Here is a 20,528-nt window from a genome sequence, read left to right as displayed (position 1 = left end):
TTTCCAGTCCTCAACAGTCCAATGTCGGTGTTGTCGGGCCCAGGCGAGGCGTAAAGCTTCGTGTCGTGCAGTCATCAAGGGTACACGAGTGGGCCTTCGGCTTCGAAAGCCCATATCGATGATGTTTCGTTGAATGGTTCGCACGCTGACACTTGTTGATGGCCCAGCATTGAAATCTGCAGAAAATTTGCGGAAGGGTTGCACGTCTGTCACGTTTAATGATTCTCGTCAGTCGTCCCGTTCTTGCATGATCTTTTTCCGGCCGCAGCGATGTCGTAGATTTAATTTTTTACCGGATTCCCGATATTCACGGTACACTCGTGAAACGGTCGTACGTGAAAATTCAAATTTCATCGCTACCTCGGAGATGCTATGTCCCATCTCTCGTGCGCCAACTATAACACCACGTTCAAACTCACTTAAATCTCGATAACTTGCCATTGTAGAAGCAGTAACCGATCTAACAATTATGCCAGACACTTGTTGTGCTATATAGGCGTTGCCGACTGCAGCGCCGTACTCTGATTGGTTCCATATCTCTTTATTTGCATACGCATGCCTGTAACAGTTTTTTGGCTCTTCAGTTTATATCCCTGTCGGACAAGTGAAGTTCTCACCCGTTTTCAAGGAGGGGGGAGGGGAGAGAGTTGTACATTGCCGACTAAGCAGTGAATGTCTTGTCGGCTATTCAGTTTTATATAAAGAGTTTTTTCTTTTTTTTTCAATTCATAATAGTATCTACAGTGCCGTCTTAAGGCATGGGCCCACCCGGGGGCTGAGAAAAGGGAGCCTCACAAAAATGGGATCTGGTTGAGATTTCGAAAATTTGCCTGGTAGGGCCTCAGAAAAATCATTTGGCCCGGGGGCCCATGATGCCCTTAAGACGGCCCTGAGTATTTACTCTAGACAGAGTGAGTGATAAATAGAATGATACGTCCACTGATGCCCTCTTTTTGTCGCTGCTCGAATTACTGATTTGACTTTAAATAGCTGTGTTTGGTGTTTCCATTTTTTGTATTTTGAGTAAATATCCTTGGATTTAATTTTCTATACTATGAAATTAAGCAACAGAAAAGATAAAAAAATGTCGACAGTTTTTATGGTGCCCCTTTTCTCTTGGTGCCCTAAGCACGTGCTTATTTTGCTTAATGGTTAATCCGCCCTGGCCTCAAGGGAAGATGGGCCTCACAAGAATGGGAACTAATTGAAATTTTCGAGAATTTTCCAGGTTTGGCCTCAGAAAAATCAATTGGCCCAAGTGCCCATGATGTTCTTAAGACGGCCCTGTCAGCAAGCAAAGCACCACATCGAAAGAAAATTCTACAGGAAATGATCGGAAGAACTTATTGTGCATGCGTACTGTACTCTTTTAGGCAGACTTGTACCTTCCAAAAATGCTTACAATAGACTTTCTTACCCTCTCAAGATAACGCTGAAAAAAACATTGGGGAAAAAAAATTCTGAAAGGACATGGCCACAAAAACAATTGAAACCAATGTCTTCGGGACTCGCCACATCTGTGTATTCTCAGAAACAAGCAATAAACAAATCACCCAAGTGTCCACTCTAAATACTTTTCCTAATTGAAAGTAGGCCTCTAGGATCAACGGTTCGTCATTAAAATACTGTGCGTGCTGTTACCTGTGCACCCTGTATAACCACTTTACGATCAAGGACGTAATATTACGTCCAAACGCCAATGGAATAAATTCAAAACAAGTTCACTCTGTTTTCTTTCCTTTCTTCTCATCGATTTTTTTCTCCTATTGGTTTTTTCCCCACATATGTATCTTTCTTACCACTATGAAAGAAAGAACGGAGAGGGTGAAAAGAGAAATCTACTTTATATACCTACATTCTTATCTTATCTATTATACTGTTTTACTCTTTCACTGGTTTTTTTTTCCTTTTTTATAGCATTGCGGTAAGGTTATGACAAGGTTACCATATTTATTGCAGATTCATCAAATAGGGAGCATCCCAATTTCTTGCCAATCGCTTGTAAGCGTAGGGTAATAAACACTTTTTACAGGTATAACTACCGTTCTTTCATTGATGTAGAACCTGCGGCGTTGCTTGTCTTGTACAATTTTTATATTATCTCTTTATATTATCTCTCTCTTCTATTAAATAACTTAAAAAAGAAAAGGAGCCATGCCTCAGTATGTTTCCAAAATAACGAGACATCCACCAGCACTGCGTCCCCACAAACCTATAAGCCACATCCTTATAAGCATTATTTGTTTTAAACCGAACATTAATTACAACAGACAACCTTAACCCCTATTATACATAGTATGTTGTAACGACGTTCTACTGTATTTGTATTTTGGGTCTGTCCGGTCCTTCAATGTTCAATGTACTTGGATGAATATTTGTCAAATTATGTCGATTCAACAAAAACAGGTGGTGATTGCAGTTTCAAATTGAGTTAGATGGGACCTTTAGAAGACAAGACAAAAATTTATTGCCTTCACTGTGAACAGCAGTTCTCATATCGTAGAGCAATTTCTAAAGAAACAAGCAACAAAATGAAGATCGAAAGTAGTTTCAAAATCAGTAACTAATTTAAAAAAAACTTCTTTTCTCAAAAATCAAAATAAAGAAATTCCAGGATTTGACAAACGTGTTCAGCATATTAAATCTGTGCTCAGATGGCAAAATGTTACACATGCCACTTTTTCAAAATTTCAGAGTGGCAAATTTGTAAACAATATTTTGCACAAACTCGATACTATGGTTTTTTGACTTATCACAATTTGGCTCCGTTGTTTCATCATAAACTGAAAGAGAAATGAGAAATTTTGCCCCCTTCCAAAATTTTGACGAAGGAGACTCCAGAATGTGAATTCAATTTTTGTTAGAAAAGTGATAACCATTTTGCCACCTTAATTTCTTAATCTATTTCTATATTTGTTTACGCCTAGCAAATAGGTGCAATGAAATGATTAAAATATATTTTTATACAGTCGACCCTTGTTATAACAACTGTTACGCGTGACAGGTCCTTTTTTTTAAATAAGGAACTTGTACCTCTTCGCTCCACTATGTGAGTGCAGCCTTAGAGAAGAAGCTTGTGGAATATTTGTGTGGTCAGTTCTTTCACTAGTACTTTCAAGCAATCTGTTTGATTGGGTCTCACTGTGTCTTGTTGAATGATCCAACTATCTCTATGAGTCTCGCTGATATGGGTGGATGATCTGAGAGTCTCCCTGATTTTTGTGAATGATCTGCAGGTCTTGGGCCCTCACCTAATTTGGTGAATAATCTTTTGTCTCGAGTCTCACTGACATTGGTGAATGATATCTGATCTCAAGTCTCGATGAATTTTATGAATGATGTGTATTTCGAGTCTCAGTCTCGTGGAATCAGATTGAAGATCTGTGAGTCATAACTCTAAACCAGTAAAATTCATTTATTCCATCACAACGACTAAACTCAGCTCAGTTCCCCGTTTTTTTTTTTGCAAATGAATGAACAAAATCCATCATTGAATGTGTTTGACCTTGACCTTTGATGCTTGGAGAAGAAAAGAGATAAAGCGTTCTGTCACTTCTACAGAAAACCCTGTAGCCCTGCTGGAAGCAGGGCAAGTCATAGCAAGGCATGCATCGACTGGATGGTGTTCATATTCTGCCCCTCCCGGCTTACCATTTTGTTTTATTTTCTCACATGGTGGCTCACTCCCACTTCCCACGTGGCTGACTTTTTGCAATTTTACTTAATTTCAAAATTTAAGAATATACAGGTAACTGAACTCATTTTGTCATTTTGAAAATTATTTCTTCGACATGGCTGTCTTAAATACACAAAGCACTACATATCTTTACTGCAATACCCAGCATGCTGGGAAGTTAAAATCACAAATTCTGGAAAATTTTTAAATACTTTTATTTTAAAACTCAATTGTGACAAATGAATGCATAATGCAATCTTTATTAAACTTTGCTTTTCCCGACATGTCTGGAACAGGTCAGATCCCAACATTTAAAAATCCGGTGTTCCGGATTTTAGTGGAATGCCAGCTATAGCAGGAGAAAGCAGTTGATCTCAAATTGAAAGTTTTGGCAGAAGTTGACTGGGAATTGCTGTTGAAAGCCAAAAAAGAGCCAAATCATTGAATATTTCCAAAGAGTAGACCTTCTTTGTTCACCATAATTAAAAACCATGATTCAATTATGAAAGCACAAGAGTTAGGGTTTCCTTGTTCGCATAGTTGATCGCTCGAAGGGAAATTCCAACAATTGGAAAAAAAACTGAGAAGCTAGTTATTTTTTTTAAATGTTTGATATAAAAACCTCCCAATGTAACGTCTGTTTTCTGTGGAATGAAGTGGGTAACAAGCATCAACTGTATTATCACGTAATATTACCAATATTGTGTTTGTTAAAAAACGGTTGGCATTTGGAAATTTTAATCTGATTCCCAGCCCTAGCTCAAATCAAGTAAATAAAAATGCTCTCTCGTTAAAGGACAGAGTCCTTGTCAATGTTAAATACAATCAAGCCCACATATAACGAAGTTACACAGAAACATGAATATACATTCATATCAGATACATTCGTAATATCTGATGCTTGTTTTAACTGACGCACGATAAATAATATAGTCTAATGAGAGGAATCCACTTAAAAACAGCGTTCCTCATCTTATGGTGTGCAAAAAATGGGACAGGTGATCCTCAAACAGACTTGAAAATTTAAATATATAAGTAATTAAAGTGAAAATTATTCTTGCCACAAATATCAACGATATTCACCTAAGTTTGAATAAGATATTAGCCCCATCTACTCATCATTACTAGTATGCATCACCAATCTTTCATTGTCAGAGACAAGCTGTTGATATTGATGTAGCAGGGCTGGACAAATCCCAGCCACCATAGTGACTAAAAAATTGGTATTGGCGCCTAAAATTGTATTTGTGTAGTTACTGAAGTGCAGGCTGAGAGCAGCACAAAATGTTGGGAATTTATAGCAGCATATCTGCCAACATGAAAGAGGGTCACTATGCACTGAAAAAGTCAAAAGAAGCATTATTTTGGGAATTTTTCTTAAGGTTAAAACATTTTTGGCGCCTAGATTTTTTGCGATTTGTCCAGCCATGCCCTATGCCTGTTCAGTGCTTTGAAGTGGTTCCTTACTATGCTGGAAAGTCACAGGTAAGCATTGGCTAGGGCAAGGGAGTCGTGGGTGGCGAAAGTTCAAGAACCACTGCCGAAAGTGTTATGTCTTTTACAGACATTTAATTGTCCTGAGCTTCACAAAGCCTGAGAAATGCTGCCATAGGTGATCACTTTATTCGAGTGGGTCTAGGGATGAACAGAACCAGCACTCAGGGCCGTCATTTCAACTTTTTCCGGGAGGTGTATATATACCACTTTTAGTGTATTTTCAAAAGCCGGGGGGAGGCAAAATGATGGGCTTGCCAGCACTATGTATAAAAAGACATATCTTCCAACTTTGGAGAATGAGAATTAGAGATATTTTAGGGAGGATCTGAACTCTGTGGAAAAAAATTAAGTAAAAGTGATTTTTGAAAAACAATGTATTTTCTATTAACTTCAGTAAAATTGTAGGGATTCTTCATGTTTGCTAAAGTGTGGCATCGTGCAAGCCATCACGATTAGCCGCAAGTCACCAATCAGTTGGTTAAGTTACTACTCTCAAATAAAATCATGCCAATGGAAAAAAAACATGTCGTGATGCCCAAAACAGGACATATGGTCAAAGCAGCTGCATGTAATTTCAGAGGTCAAAAAGCCAAATTGATGCTGGCTGAGCTGACTGGCTAATTTAGTCTTCTTCTCCCGAAAATAGAATATTTTTTTGTGACCTGATGCAATAGCAACAATTACATCATACTTTTGATGTCATTTCAGGAATAAAAAATGAAAGAGAAACAAGTCTTTTTTCAAGAATAATTCCCCCCACCAAAAAGTAGGGTTTTTTTTACAATCATGGTTGAGATGCGGGAGATATAAGAATTTTTTGGGAACCAGCCCTATCCGGGGGGGGGGGGGGGAGTAGCAATTCGGGAGCCACTCGAAAAATTCGTGAGACTTGCCAATTATGACAAGAGATCACCACCTAGCTATAGATGACGCATATGATGCAGACAGAATGCACTTGTAGCCTTCCTTGGAATAGTACAGCCACATTTTACATCCAGACTTTTTTCTGAAAGAGAACTTCAGATTTTATGGAAATTGATCCTATTAAAAAAAAAAAGACTCATTCTCGCCAAAAACTTCGTAATATCTGATAATTTCATAAATATGAAACAACACACAAATCTTTGATAAATTAATGATTCATTGTTAGTATGTACATTTGAGGACGTAACATGCACATAATAAATGCTGATTGTGAAACATTTCAAACACATTTATCGGAAACCTGTTTGACGGGTTGATCTGCTAGATCACGCAAAAGCTGTCATCTTGCTACTGCTAGAGAAATCTATTCTATATCTTCAGGCCGCACTGGATGAGCTAATGGTATGACTGATAACTTATCTGTATCTCTCGAAAGAGCTTTTCTCATATCTGGAAATAAATACACATAAATAATAAATGAACAAGGAAAAAATTAGATATTTCTTCATGCTCTCATCAAACATTTGAATCCATGGCCAGCACCTAACATCATTTGTGTATGGCAGTTTCCTGTAGCAAAGGTATTGACTGACTATAAAGGTACCGGAAGCATGATCAAAATCTATTCTCGCACATACACACACATAGAACTGCTTTCTTTCAAACCGAGCACGGCTCAGGTCTATCACCATCTATGGGCAATTTACTACCTAGTGAGTTGTGCCGGAAGTGTAACTGTGTGTGTACCTAACAGTCTGAGTGCATATGTAGTGTTGTGTTTGATTTTTCAGTGCTGCCATATATATTTCAGAAGTGAAGTGTTATGATTGAACTAAATTTTTACTCTTTGTAGGTCTGTTGCTCTGTGGCGAGACTTTTCAAACGGGAGATCGACTCGCCTTGAAGTTGGGACAGAGAACCACAGAAAACCAACTTCAGTCGACGACTACTGTGGTGACAGTGGGGTTCGAACCCAGGACCTTGCGACACAAGTCCGTCACTATGCTATTGAAATGAGAAGGTGGTATTAATATACGGACTCCCAGATTGCATGGACTAAACATTGCACACTTTGTAGAGCGGGATAGAGAACGATTTTCCTGACTGTCGTCGGTTGGAGAGACATGTATTTTTATGCAATATTGAATTACTACATTGTGAAATATGATTTTGAATTATTAAAATGAGAGTCACATGTTGAATTTAATAATCTGGTGTAGCTTTAGAATTAAATTGTTAATAAATCTCCATTCAAGTGGGAGAATGGCATGTGTAATTTCCTTACCGCCATCTGCAGGATAATTATTCTTGGGAAAATCAAAAATTTAACCGGAAGTGCACCATAACGGTACAGATGGATTATAGCAGCTACTATGCATGGGGATTATACTTAGCTACTTTTGCGACAGCCTGCCTATCGTGGAGATATTTGTTATGTAAAAAAAAAAAGTCCTTCCCCTTCAGTTCTTGGTCAGTTTCACAGTTACTTGGCCAGATCTACGAAACTTACAGTACATTAAAAAATTATCATAATTTGGAAAATGCATTAGACAGTGGTGAACTCTTCATTACTGGCTGAATAATAATTTCAATAAATTCCGGTATTTGTATTTAGCTTGACACAAAAATACCCTTTTTAAACAATATGAAAAAAAGGAAAAGGGCATGATTGAATATTTTGCAACTACTAATACGGAAAAGAAAAACAGCTGTCCCGTTTCTATACATGCTGTTCAATCAAATGGTATGTATAGTCATCACATTCACATTTTGATATCTTTCTGATATATTTATGAATTGGCAATTGTTATCAGAAACCTGCGTCCTGATGCAATAACATTAGGTGGAGTGCACTGTACTATAATTTACCACATACAGGGTGTCCTGTAAATATTATCATCAACCATTGTGCTTTATGTCATCAACCATTCATGTGAAAATACATTGTGCCATAAAAGAAAAAAACTGAATTTATATACAATTCCCCCCCTCCCACTTTAACTTCTAATGTGAAAGTTGTAGCACTGTCTCTGCTGAGGCCAGCTAAAAAAAAAAAAAATTCATGTTTCTGAGTGCTATATTCACTGAGATTATTTGAATTCAAAAATTCAGAAATAACAGTGGGGCGGGAAAAACTAATGGACACAATGTACTTTCTCTCCCACATTTTCCCCATATCTCAGTGAATATTACACTTAGAAATATAGTATTTTTTTTTTGGTGGTTTTAGAAGAGCCAGACAACTAACTTTCTAATTGGGTTTTGAGGATGGGATATCCATAAAAAAATTTAGAATTTTTTATTTTACTGCACACTGTATTTTCACTACCGAAACTGGTACAGAGTGATTCCTGAACACATTTTGATCATTTTTTAAACTAGAGCCATACCTCTACAATGAACGGTTGATGAGATAAAGGCTGAATTAAGACTAACAGGACACCCCAAAAAATATTCTTGATTTTCTTGTAGAAATATTAGAACACTAATATTCCCCCCCCCCGCCCCTAAATTACACGAACCCATTATTGAACTCATCCATGCTGAATCTTTGTGTCAGGAAAGATTCAGACAGGGACTGAGCGGGTGTCAGACAATGATTGCGAATGCCTATATAAGCTTGCATTTTTCACTCGATATGAATTTTTAACTCATTAGTATAACAGCAGGTTACTCACCGAATGCATCTTCATCAGGATCGCCGGAATAGTATTCTAGTACTCTACGATAAACGCTGTATCCAAACCTTTTATACATATCAACCGCCACTTTGTTTGACACACGGACAAAGAGATCGACAAAATATGCTCTTTTCCTAAATGTAAAACAATGTATGGGTTATTCTCTCTCTCTCTCGAAAAAAGAGACAAAACTGGAACACGCATCCCTCACAAATAAGTGTTAACAATAATACAAAAAAAATAACTTTTAAAAATCTTAGCGACACTTCTTTACTTGCTCATAAAAAAATTAGTCAGCAGCAAAGCTTTTTTTGCCATTCATGGAGGGGAAAAGAAATTTAGTTTTAAGTACAGACAGGCAGACATGACCGCCCAGAGAGACCATCTTGGGATGGTCTGTGCTCTTTCCCAAAGGGATGGACGGTCTCTGAGAGCAAGAGATGTTTTACTACAGAGGGAGGTGTCCAACTTTTAAGAGAGTGCGGGCCACAATATTAATGTGAAAATGTAATGCGGGTCACTTTTTAAAGCGATATGGAACAGTACTTTGAATCACTTAAGTCATCTGGAATTGAAGCATGGGACACTCAAGTGTTCTGAAACTGTGTTGTGGGTCATGTAAGTGCTGTGAGACTGCGCTGCGGTGATATATATTGTTACAAACTATAAACGATAGATGGCCCAATTCTTCCATTGGCAACGAGAGTTGATACCGGTTTCGGTTTATTGGAGAAAGATGCGATTGGTGAGAACATTGCAGAAGGTCCCACCCCTCCAGACAGTAGTTCCCACACCCCCATACGGTGGTGCTGCAAACTTGGAAACTGTAAAATATAATTTTGTAGAACATTCTACTTCTCGAAGTTTCTACCAGGGTTATAAATAGTGTGGCGCTCACAAGATGCGAGGCTCGAATAGAGACAGACTCAATGAAAAGTCAGTTGTGGTTGAACTTTACGAAAAAGTGAATAGCTCTCTGATTAGCTTGCAAATACGTGTAAACTGCTGTTCTGTAAATAAATCGGTGTTTGTCCGTCAAACCGCTTCTTGTTTTTTCAATCTCGAAGACTTGTGAAAAATTATCCGGAACAGTATATATGCTGTCGGACATTTAATTGCACTGGAACTGTGCCGCGGTGAGCTTTAAAAGGGCTGCTAGCCTCTTGAGTAGCCCGGAACTGTGCGAACATCACTTAAGTGATCTGTAAATACACTGCGGATCACTCAAACGATCTGGGAATGTGCTGCAGTGATCTGTAAATATGCCACTGGACACTTAAATGATCCAAAACTGTGCTGTGAGTTGCTCAATTTATCTGAAAATATGCAGTGGCCTGCTTGAGTTACCTGGAACTGTGCCGCATGTTAATATAAAATACCCCCACATAAATATTATTCGATATTATATAAGGCAAATAACAAGGAAAATGCGAGAATGTGGGGTTAGTGTAAATGTATTGGGTTCCACTTGCTTCAACACAGTGAAAATGTAAACCTTAATTCCTACTTTACTTTAAGTCATAATCATATAACAGATAAAGTAATTAGAAAGTAAGAAATTGGCGCTGAAATATTGATATTAGGTCAATTCGAAGTTTCAGAAATAGTCGAAATGTAAAGGTCACAACAGGTAGTTCCTTGACCACAACCTAACTTATGTGAGCTCCTTGTATGGGCAGCTATCGTACCAATTATATTTTTACTGAAAATTAGAGTAAATATGAAAGAAAAATTCCGCAAGAGACCGTTACCAGAAGCTAACTGAATTTTACACAAATCATGTGTGGTTCCACTTACCCCCCGATTTCCACTTGCATCAGTTTACTATAATTATGATAATTAAAAAAAAGGGAACTGACTTTTCTGAGATATCTTCCAAGTAAGCCATCAATGTTGCTGCTAAGCCAAGCCGCCTGTATTCCGGAGCTACTGTCAAAGCTGTCACATGACCATGCCAGTTCTCAGCAACGCCTTCTGCTTTTCCCATGACTATAATAGAGAACAAAAATAATTCTTAATCTCCACATAACGAGAAACATTTTATGCATCAATTATTATTTTTCAAACTATACTCTCAAAACTTAATAAACTCTGACCTGCCAACCTTCAGAAGGTGAAAGTCCCGTAACTTTCTAATGAAAACCCGGCGATTTATTTAAAAATCCGGCACACGTTCCTTTGAACGTTAAGTTTTTTATGGGCATAAACGAGAATCAGAATAAGAAGTAATGCATAAGGTGAACGTATTACCTATAGATTTGCGAGCAGTTTCTGGGCTATTAGGCCATGGTCTAAGGCCTTTTCTTCTAGATGTTTCGCCTACATCTGTGGCAGGCATCTTCTAAGGTTAAATGCACGTAGGTTTCTGTGATAAGCGAGAAAGAGTTTGTACATCTAGCATCATCATTTCAATAGCTCATCAACATTTAAATAGCTTCTCTGTAATGGCAAACATAGTAGTGCACCTCAGATGATATTACCTCGCTACTTTCAAATTTAATTTTGTGACCGGTTTCCCACATATGTTTCGCAATGGCTGAACTTTTCCCCAGGCAGCAGCTTCTCTGGTGTTCCTATATTCTCATAGCCATACTTCTTTTTGTTGTTCCAATGTACACCTTCCTGCATGAGTACGGAACCCAGTAAACACCTGCCATGCAAAGCGGGTTTGTCACATCTTTTGCAAAGCGCAGCAATTGTTCTAAGTTTCTAGTAGGTTTGAAGTTGGGCTTGATAAACTGAGTTGAACTTTTCTAAAATTCACCCAATTCGATCAGTGACCTCCCGGAAGAATGATAAATAGGCTTGGGCTCAGGGTTCCACAAAGCTTACTTACCATACTTCAGGAAGGTTACCGATCAAATTGGGAAAAAGAAGTACGGCTATAAGAATAAAGGAACACCAGAAGAGCTGCCACCTGGGGAAAAGTTCAGCCATTGCAGATCATCTGCGGGAAACCAATCACAAAATTAAAAATACTAAGGTAATATTGTCAGAGGTGCACTGCTATGCTCACTTTCACAGAAAAGCTATTAAAATATTCAAGCACCACAACATAAATCGAAAGAAGGAGACGAAAGTGTATCTCACTTGGGTCCTGTTACTTCAGCAGATGTGCCCTCAACGAGAGCCAGAAAAATGACCACAGATGATTGCCACTAGACCCCCACATACAGCCAATCGGAGCATAACACATCCATTCAAGCCAGCCAATGAAGATCTTCTGCGGCCGATCAAGCCTCAGAAATCTACAGAGAGAATAACTCAATGACACTTGATGTACGAAAACTTTCTTGCTTGTCGCAGAAACCTACGTGCGTGTAACCTCAGAAAATGCCTGCCACAGATGTGGGTGAAACGTCAGGAAGAAAATGTCTTAGACCATGGCCTAATAGCCTGGAAATGGATTGTAACTCATTGTACATTTGAATGTTCAAAGTTTTCTATGGGCGTATTGAGAATCGAAATAAAAAGTAATACTTAAGGTGAACATATTACCCGTATTTTATGAAACATAGCTGTATTTTTAGTCATCATTTGGTGTCCTACTGTTGTAAAGAAAAATTTAGTTTTTTAACGATGCTTTCATGAATTTCAAATATTTACTCGACATTTTCACTGTTAAACATTTTTTTTCTTCATGAAACACATTATAATTAACCAAGATTTGTAGAAGCCTTCAATGCCCGAGCTATCAAAAATTTTCAGCAATAAATTACGAATTTTACTCACACACAACTGACGATGTCCCTTATTTTCTGGTGTATAGATCCAGATTTTTTTGTAATTTCTGCAATGAAATATGGTCAGCGTAATATTACATAGAGAAAATATGGTGATAATCATCCCTTAGCCCTTTTATGATTAAACACGGAAATAAAAAAGGTATTCAACATGAATGGGCTGCCATGTTTGTTTACATTCATAGATTTAGATGGCTTCGATTAACTCAAACTTCCTCAAACTCAATATTTCTTTTTTTTTCTTCTTTTTTTCCAAGTTTTTATGCTGTTTAAGTTGAAACAATACTTGAAAACCGGTAATATGAATTCGCAATCTCGAAGCCCTGTCTAGTTTTTCAACGATGATTTCATGAATTTCTATTATTTACTGGACATTTCTGTTATGCTAAATGTTTTTTGTTCAAGAAAACACATTATAATTAACGGAGATTTGTAAAAGGAATGAAATGTCATGAAATCTGGAAAGTTGGCAGCTCTGTATACTTTGCTGAAGTTGGTTTTCTGGATTCCAAACTTTGAGATGCAAATGCAAGTCAATCTCCCCATTAAAAGTCTCACCCCAGAGAGCAACAGGCCTACAACGATACAATTATTCAATCATTACACTTCACTCATAGTTGAAAAAATGTATGACAGCACTGCACGTAACAAGCAATACACAGAAACAAACTTCATGTTAGGTTGTGACAAAACTTACATGCACATTCTAACATTTTCCAATTCGTTAGAAGTACCGCAGAGGAATATGGAAGAGGTGCATGTGTGGTGTGTGGTTTAGAAGTAGTGGCTCTGTGTATACTGTATTTTCCTGTGTATAAACACCAGTTATGCAAGATTCCTCCAGACTGGTTAAATTTCTTCCTTTGAGTGTATATTTATGTTCAATGACTCCGTATGTGGATGTTGGCAGCAATCGACTATTAGTTCGTGAATGACATAGGCCACCAGAGGACAACATATACAGAGATGTCCCTACTCCACTTGCTAATACAGGATTCCTCGAAAGACTGGTTATATATAACGAGGGGAGATATAACAATAGTATATATATATATATATTACTGCCAAAGACCAAAGTTGGCAACTTCTCGAAGCGTTCAGCCCAGTTCACCTGGCCAATGTCCGAAATTCTGGCCTTTGCCATATATATTGATCCCTATGATTCGGGGTCATTACCAAGCTGGTGTATTATTTTTTGATAATTATGTCCTTTATAATTAGCCATAGCTAACCATAATTATTGTGGTTAGCTATGGCAACCCTAACAATCAAAGGCATCTGAATATCGATATCTTAGTGATACACACATATATATGTTACTGCCAAAGCATATACTCCCTATAGGGATGTATAGGGATCAACATATAGGGGCCAGAAACAGCCCAAATTTTGGACATTGGCCAGGCCAACTTCAGGCTTTGGCAGTAACATACACAATATATACGTTGCACAAATAAGTCAGTTTTTGACTTTATTTTTATGGGTTTTATGTTTGCATAGTATGAAAATCAGGGATTACAAAGTCATATGTTATATCAAGGGTATGTTATAAGTGTACTCTACTGTAATTCAAAATATCGGTGGCACATTCATGTTATTAAATTGCTCATGAGTACGGCTGGGAATTGATTCCAATTTTTAACTGATTGATCAACATATCTTGATCAATTAATCAAATTTTAATCAAATATTTCAAAATTCTAACACTTTATAACAAATGTATTTAGGTAACTTTTCTTTATTACCTGATGATACAAAAATAAATTTTATTCCTATCACCTATTCACTAAATGTAAACAAACACAGGAACAGATAAAGAAATTAAGGCTGCACGGTTGAGGTAATGCTGAAAACTTTTGTCGAATCCTGCATATTTTTCCACTACAATCTTGTCATTGTATTAAAAAAAATCAGTCATTTTTGGTTGGTCAGTGATTTCAAAACTACTTCCCCCCCCCCTTAAAAACTGCTGCTAAATTGTACTGGAGGGGAGGGCAACAATTTCCTAAATTATAAAAAAAACTGCTGTTCACAGTGGAAAAAACCAATTTTGGTCTTTGAAAACTCCAGTGAATCCCAATTTAAAACTGAAATTATCACCAGTTTCCATTGAATTGACTTGTATTTTCATCATGTCTAAAAATTGGATTAAAATATCGATTCAGATATTTTTAAATGTTGCCACCTATCAGAAATGTTATGCCTAGGAATATAATTTAAGACACACACTCCATTTTGTCAAATAAATCAAAAAAAAATTCTGAACTTTTAATAAAAATTTTAAATGAATTTCAATCGGATTGATCGAGTCGATTAACACGGCTAAAATTTTTAACTGCGATTAACTGACCTGATTAATCAGACCAGCCATACTCATGAGTAATAAATTTAAATGAAAAAACGTAGCTTTATACTTACTATAACCCATAATATCACCATTAGGGGCTTCGGCTACTTGAAAGTATTCCGGCCAATGTGCTAGATATTGAAGGTAAAAAGACAATCCATACTATTTTGATTTTAGTCAAGAAAAACTTCAGGAATAACTGACAAACTGAATGAGTGAATAATAATTCCTATAGCCAAATGATTGACCAACTGCGTGATCACCTACTTAATCACTCATTGATAAATTGAGCTCATTCACTCACTCCTGTGTTGACTTGTTCATTCACATAGAATAGCACCTACTTTGTTTAAGGAAGAGTATAGAATAGGAAATGAAGGACTTTTCACATTTTCTGTGAATTTTCGCAGCAGCTTTCTTAAAACACATCATCACCATCATCATAAAGAAAAAAATTCTTTGAAAAAAAGGATACAGTTTCTGTTAACGGATCCAGATTCCTACGGATAAAAGGTGTTTTTTTTTAATATGACCACAATACAAAGAACATTATTTTAAACAATTTTTGATATGATTAGAATACACAGAATAAATTTACAGAGTGAAATTTAGCGCCACTCTGAAAATTCTTAATCAAATGGAACATGGATGAATAACATAATCAGTTTTTCCGCGGCAAAGCACAAACCATCTACGAGATGATCTATCTCTTGATTCCGTTTAATGAGCATTGAGAAGTTTCTATGTCTCAGTACTTTAACAAACCATTTAGTCATATATCAAACTATTCAATTGTTACAGCATATTCATGATGGCTGAGCATTAAATAACTTTTTGCCAGGACAGTAGCGAAACCAGCAAAATGGTTTTACAGAAAAAAACAACAAAAAAAGCATTTGACTCAATGTGTATTATATGTAACTGAGACTTGATATCATAACAATCAACTTTATCATTTTGAATTCAGGATTTGTCTATATCAATCCATCTATGTCATGATATATATCCGATATTTATTTTCAAAATATCATGGTATCTGATATTTTTGATATTTTCAGTCTAAAATATATATTAAATGTATTAATATGTATAACTGTATAATATTTTCATGATTTAAATATCAATGAATTTACACACGAATTCTTTGAATTTTTCAATCAGTAAATAAATAGATTTGCTCAAAAATAGATGTATTTAGCCTGGAATACATTGATATTTTCAGTTCAAAAGGGTTTGATATTTTCATGTTTAGAAATAATTTAATTATTTCTAAATATGTGTCTAATATGTCTAAATATTTCCTTTTCATTTATTGAACAGTTTCATATTTTCATTCGAGAATGATTTAATATTTGAACTGAAATATCAAACCCTTGTCAAATAAAAACATCAGACCCTGGTCAAACGAAAATATTGAACCCTTCTCATATTTATATCAAAGACATCAGATATATACATGAAAATATTGATATATTGATTATATATGAAAATATCGGATGCAAGATGAGAGAGTAAGAGACAAGATTTAAAATATTTTTTTTATTAATATGCAGTAAAAGGAAGTGTTCATGTTAAGTAAAAGTTCTACTTTTTAATTTATATCATGCTTAAAATATTTATAATAAACAATCGGTTCATCATTTTATCAAAAATATCAGATATTTTTGAAAATATTGCGATATTTACGAACCCTGGTTGAATTCTAAAATAATGTTTTAATACTTCAAAAATATGTAAATGACTTTGATGATATCTTTGTATATATACCCACTCATGATTGAAGCTGTTCTCATATTCATTTCTTGCATTTACTTCCGTTTCTGCATTTGGCCGTTGGAAAAAAAAATTAATCCAATATGAATCTTAATCAGGGGCCGTTCAAGTATTACGTCATCATCGATGGGGGGGGGGGGTCCGATTTGCTGACTTTTGATGAGAAGGGGGGGAGGGGGGGTTTGGATAATGCTTACATCATCAACCACTTTTTATGAAAATATGAGTTAAGATTCAGAGGGGCATAACTGATGACAAAATTTTGCTGACAGGGTAAGCGTTTTGCTGCCTTTTGCTGACAAGAGGGGGGAGGGGGTAAAAAATGGCTAAAAATTTGCTTATGTAATACTTGAACGGCCCCTTACTTAATGGTCCATACTGAGACACATCCGGTAGCCAGGATGTTTTAATTATGAACTATAATCATGTTGAAGCTTGTTGCAGAGATACGATTATGGTCAAATGCAGATGTCACGATCTTAAGCCAACAACGATGTGGTGATTGAGAGTTCAACAATGACATAATGGTCATGATCTAATGATGTTACAGCTATTGTGCTGTACAACATCCACACTTTACAACAATGTTTGAAGGACTCACAGTTTTCACTGCCCAAAATCTCGACTTCTGAAAAACTGTCCAGTATATTCGACAGGCTTGTGACATAAAGATTTATGGTATCGGAATTCTGTGTGATAAGTTTGAAATTATTCAGGATTGATCCCTAAGACTGACCTTAACCTGTAAAGTTTATTACAATTTTTGAAAATTATATTCAGCTTGAAAGGCTTTCAAGGCTGATTTATATGAATACATGAACTGTGGTAGAAAAAAATGTGGTTTTTTTTTACTTGCTTTTATTGCCTGCAAACCTGGGATATCAAAACTTAGAACCCGGTGTGCACCGATCCGGTACATTATTTTGGCTAAAATGAAAGAAAAATCTCACCATTTGGTACACTAAAATTCAGGCAAATTCTTCCCGTGATATAAGAGATATACTGTAATGAAATCAGAGATTTTCACTGTTTGAAATGGGAAATTGCACTTTCAGATACCAGTTTTTAATGATACACATACATTCCAGGAACGAAATAAATTCATAATTCAGGGCAGATTTGTATATCAATATATCGCAAAGATCAAAGCTGGAAAAATCCCAGGTCTCAAGAGCAACTAAAAAATTAGTATCAGCATCTACAATTTTACAGCCAATTTCGGTCAACTAGAGAGCAATGGACCATGTCAGTGAGTGACCTCCTGCAAACCAGAACATGGCTTGCCTCTCTGTCTCAATGAAGAGATACAGGTGCTCAAAGACTGGGCCATTCTGGAAAATTTTAAAAGAGTGACATTGAGAGTGTATAAGCATAGGAGTGACATAGTAAGCAAGGGGACAGGTCAGTGAACACCCAAAAGATTGACCAAGAAAGTGTGCAAGCATGTGAGTGACCAAGACAACGTGGGACCAGGCCGGTGAGAGATCGTAAGAGTTACATAGAGTGAGCATGTGAATGGTCAAAACAATGTGCAAGTATGTGATCAACAAAAAAGAATGACCAAGAGAGTGTGTGTGAGCATGAGTAACCAAAAATAATGGCGCTGAGTGTGTTTGTGTGAGCATAGGAGTAACCCAAAGAGGGACCTAGTAAGCAAGGGGACAGGTCGGTGAACGCCCAAAACATTGACCAAGAAAGTGTTTTGTCGCCAAATTTTCATATACGCCAAACAATGATATGTCGTCAACGTAATTCTTCCAGGTGCTAAAACGTAGACCGCACCACTGCGCCCTATTTTCTTGTCCAGCTTATTGTTGAAATTTTGTTTTGCTTATCCATTTTGCTCAATGCTGGTTTTGCTTTTTCTATACTGTTATTTCACGCTATTTTCTGTTTTTTCCGCAATTATAGTTGATCATGCAGATTTAATGCATCTGCATTGGCTACAATTCGAAAAGCATTATCGACTTCTGTATAAAGATGGGCCTGTGTTTGGGCAGTAACCCTAGTGTACAGCACCTTTGCCATAGCATTTGTGGTTGTACGAAGTCAATATTTTTGGGTCTGGGGGGGGGGGCACCTGGCCCCCCCTTTCATTGACATGATGAACAAAGCGACGTCCGAGCACAGCTGGCGAAACCATTTGTGTCCCAGGCACGCGCCGTATGAAATATGGCCTATAGGCGTTTATTGATTTTTACTAATTAAATAACTTATTATAATATATATTATTTTTATTTCCACGTTTTTAATCGTTCTTCGGCATTGGGACAGTAACCCAAGCACCAAAGTTTGGCGATTAAAAAAGTCGCCAAATCGCGGTATACCGTATACTGGGAATTTACCCATGTGAATGGTCAAAATAGTATGCAAACATGTAATCAACAAAAAGAATAACCTGCAGAGCGTGAGCAACCATGACATGAACGCCAGGTGCTCTGCCACCAGACTTATCCCGTTGCCGAGATCTCTTCCAGCCCAGCTTCGTGGCAGAGTCTGGAACAAAGTGAGTGCACCTAACAGTCTGAGTGTGTTGCTAGTGCTGTGCTTGATATTTCAGTGCTGCCATCTATGGATCCCCGAGCCCCTACCTACTACTGCTACACCACACATGCACCCCCCCCCCCACCGCGGCACCCCCCAACGAATCGGTACATGTGGGAATGTACGTGTTGTGCAACCTGACGTAAAGTTTGTTTCTGTGTAATGCTTGTCATGTGTAGTGCTGTCATCTGCCCCCAGTTTTACTAACTATGAGTGAAGTGTTATGATTGAATATTTGTTACGTTGTAGGCCTGTAGCTCTCTGTGGCGAGACTTTTTAACAGGGAGATCGGCTCGCATTCGCGCCTTAAAGTTGGAAACCACAGAAAACCAAGCATGAGCAACCAAAAAGAGTGGCGTTTAGTGTATGTAAGCATAGGAGTGACCTAGTAAGCAAGGCGACAGGTCAGTTAACGCCCAAAAGTGATCAAGAAAGTGTGGAAGCATGTGAATGACGAAGAGTGACTTAGCGGCAGATTTACAAGGGGTTGGAGTATGAGCAGGTTATATCCTGGGGGGGGGGGTAAATTTTAGAAATGATTGGTCAAGAAAATTAGGCTAGAATAGGAGAAGGGCGGAAAAATCATAGATCCGCCTCTGACAAGGAACCCCATTCCCTGGTAAATTCCCAGCCATTTCGTCTAAGATTCAAGTCTATATTCAAAAGTGGGCTCCTAGATTCTTTTTCCCGTCAATTAAAAAGGGTCGAATTGTCAGTTGAACATTGAGTATGTTAAAAATAGGCGCCTATAACAGCTCTAACGTCTATTAGATTGCAATTGATATGTAGTTGAGTGGGGGGGGGAGATCAAGAAAACAAAACTTACACGTTATTGAATCTGAACATGTCGTCACATGTGAAAGGTCTGATTGTGGTCATTTCTTTTCGTCCCAAAAACAAAGCAAACAAAAATTATTAATAAGCCGATCTACAACAAACAACGAGACGCTTCCCGCTTTGTTTACCTTCACACAGTCACGATGATTTCTGTGCGAGGACGGCTTCTTTTCCTTGCACCGCGCATCTCCCTCGGGCGCGCAAACTATGACGTCATTATGACAAAGGGGGGAAAGTGGCTCGCTGCAATGTTGAACACACTGAGCTATAAGGAAAGCATAAAGTTTACTTATAGCTCAGTAGTTGAACATTGCCAGAACCACCGCCATCTTGATATCTCTTTCTTGAGATAACGATGGTGACGCCAGAACGCGCGCGCAAGCACGTTAGGGCCCTTTCACACGGAGCGGATGCGGACGCGGATGCGGGTCCGGAAGAAGTTTTAACAATTGGAATATACTGCGCCTTTCAGACGAGCCGAAAAATCTCCGCACCTAGGAAATGTT

The 20,528-nt window shown here is 37.5% G+C and overlaps 1 protein-coding gene across 3 annotated transcripts; it reads right to left on the bottom strand.

Annotated features, from left to right (window-relative positions):
• Positions 1 to 6,294: 6,294 nt before the first annotated feature.
• Naa20A (N-alpha-acetyltransferase 20 A) lies at positions 6,295 to 20,183 on the bottom strand. Of its 3 annotated transcripts, none has more exons than XM_089245937.1 (8): positions 20,012 to 20,176; positions 15,344 to 15,368; positions 14,940 to 15,030; positions 11,869 to 12,026; positions 11,029 to 11,143; positions 10,638 to 10,767; positions 8,776 to 8,912; positions 6,295 to 6,547 (listed from the first exon to the last, which is right to left on the bottom strand). In XM_089245937.1, exons 5-8 carry the CDS (start codon positions 11,114 to 11,116, stop codon positions 6,462 to 6,464), a joined length of 441 nt encoding a protein of 146 aa, XP_089102063.1. In that variant the 5' UTR covers positions 11,117 to 11,143; positions 11,869 to 12,026; positions 14,940 to 15,030; positions 15,344 to 15,368; positions 20,012 to 20,176; the 3' UTR covers positions 6,295 to 6,461. The 3 variants fall into 3 exon arrangements, with proteins under 3 accessions (XP_089102063.1, XP_089102062.1, XP_089102060.1); XM_089245936.1 differs by having other exon boundaries at positions 11,869 to 12,174; positions 20,012 to 20,161; XM_089245934.1 differs by lacking the exons at positions 11,029 to 11,143; positions 11,869 to 12,026 and having other exon boundaries at positions 20,012 to 20,183.
• Between the last annotated feature and the right edge of the window lie 345 nt (positions 20,184 to 20,528).

The sequence above is a fragment of the Pholcus phalangioides genome, unplaced genomic scaffold, assembly GCF_987345545.1.
Source record: "Pholcus phalangioides strain wild (caught in Gottingen) unplaced genomic scaffold, Ppha-v1.0 ptg000016l_1, whole genome shotgun sequence".
Classification (NCBI taxonomy): Eukaryota; Metazoa; Arthropoda; class Arachnida; order Araneae; family Pholcidae; genus Pholcus; species Pholcus phalangioides.
Note: the sequence above shows the minus strand (reverse complement) of the source record. Positions and strands in the feature narration are given on the sequence as shown.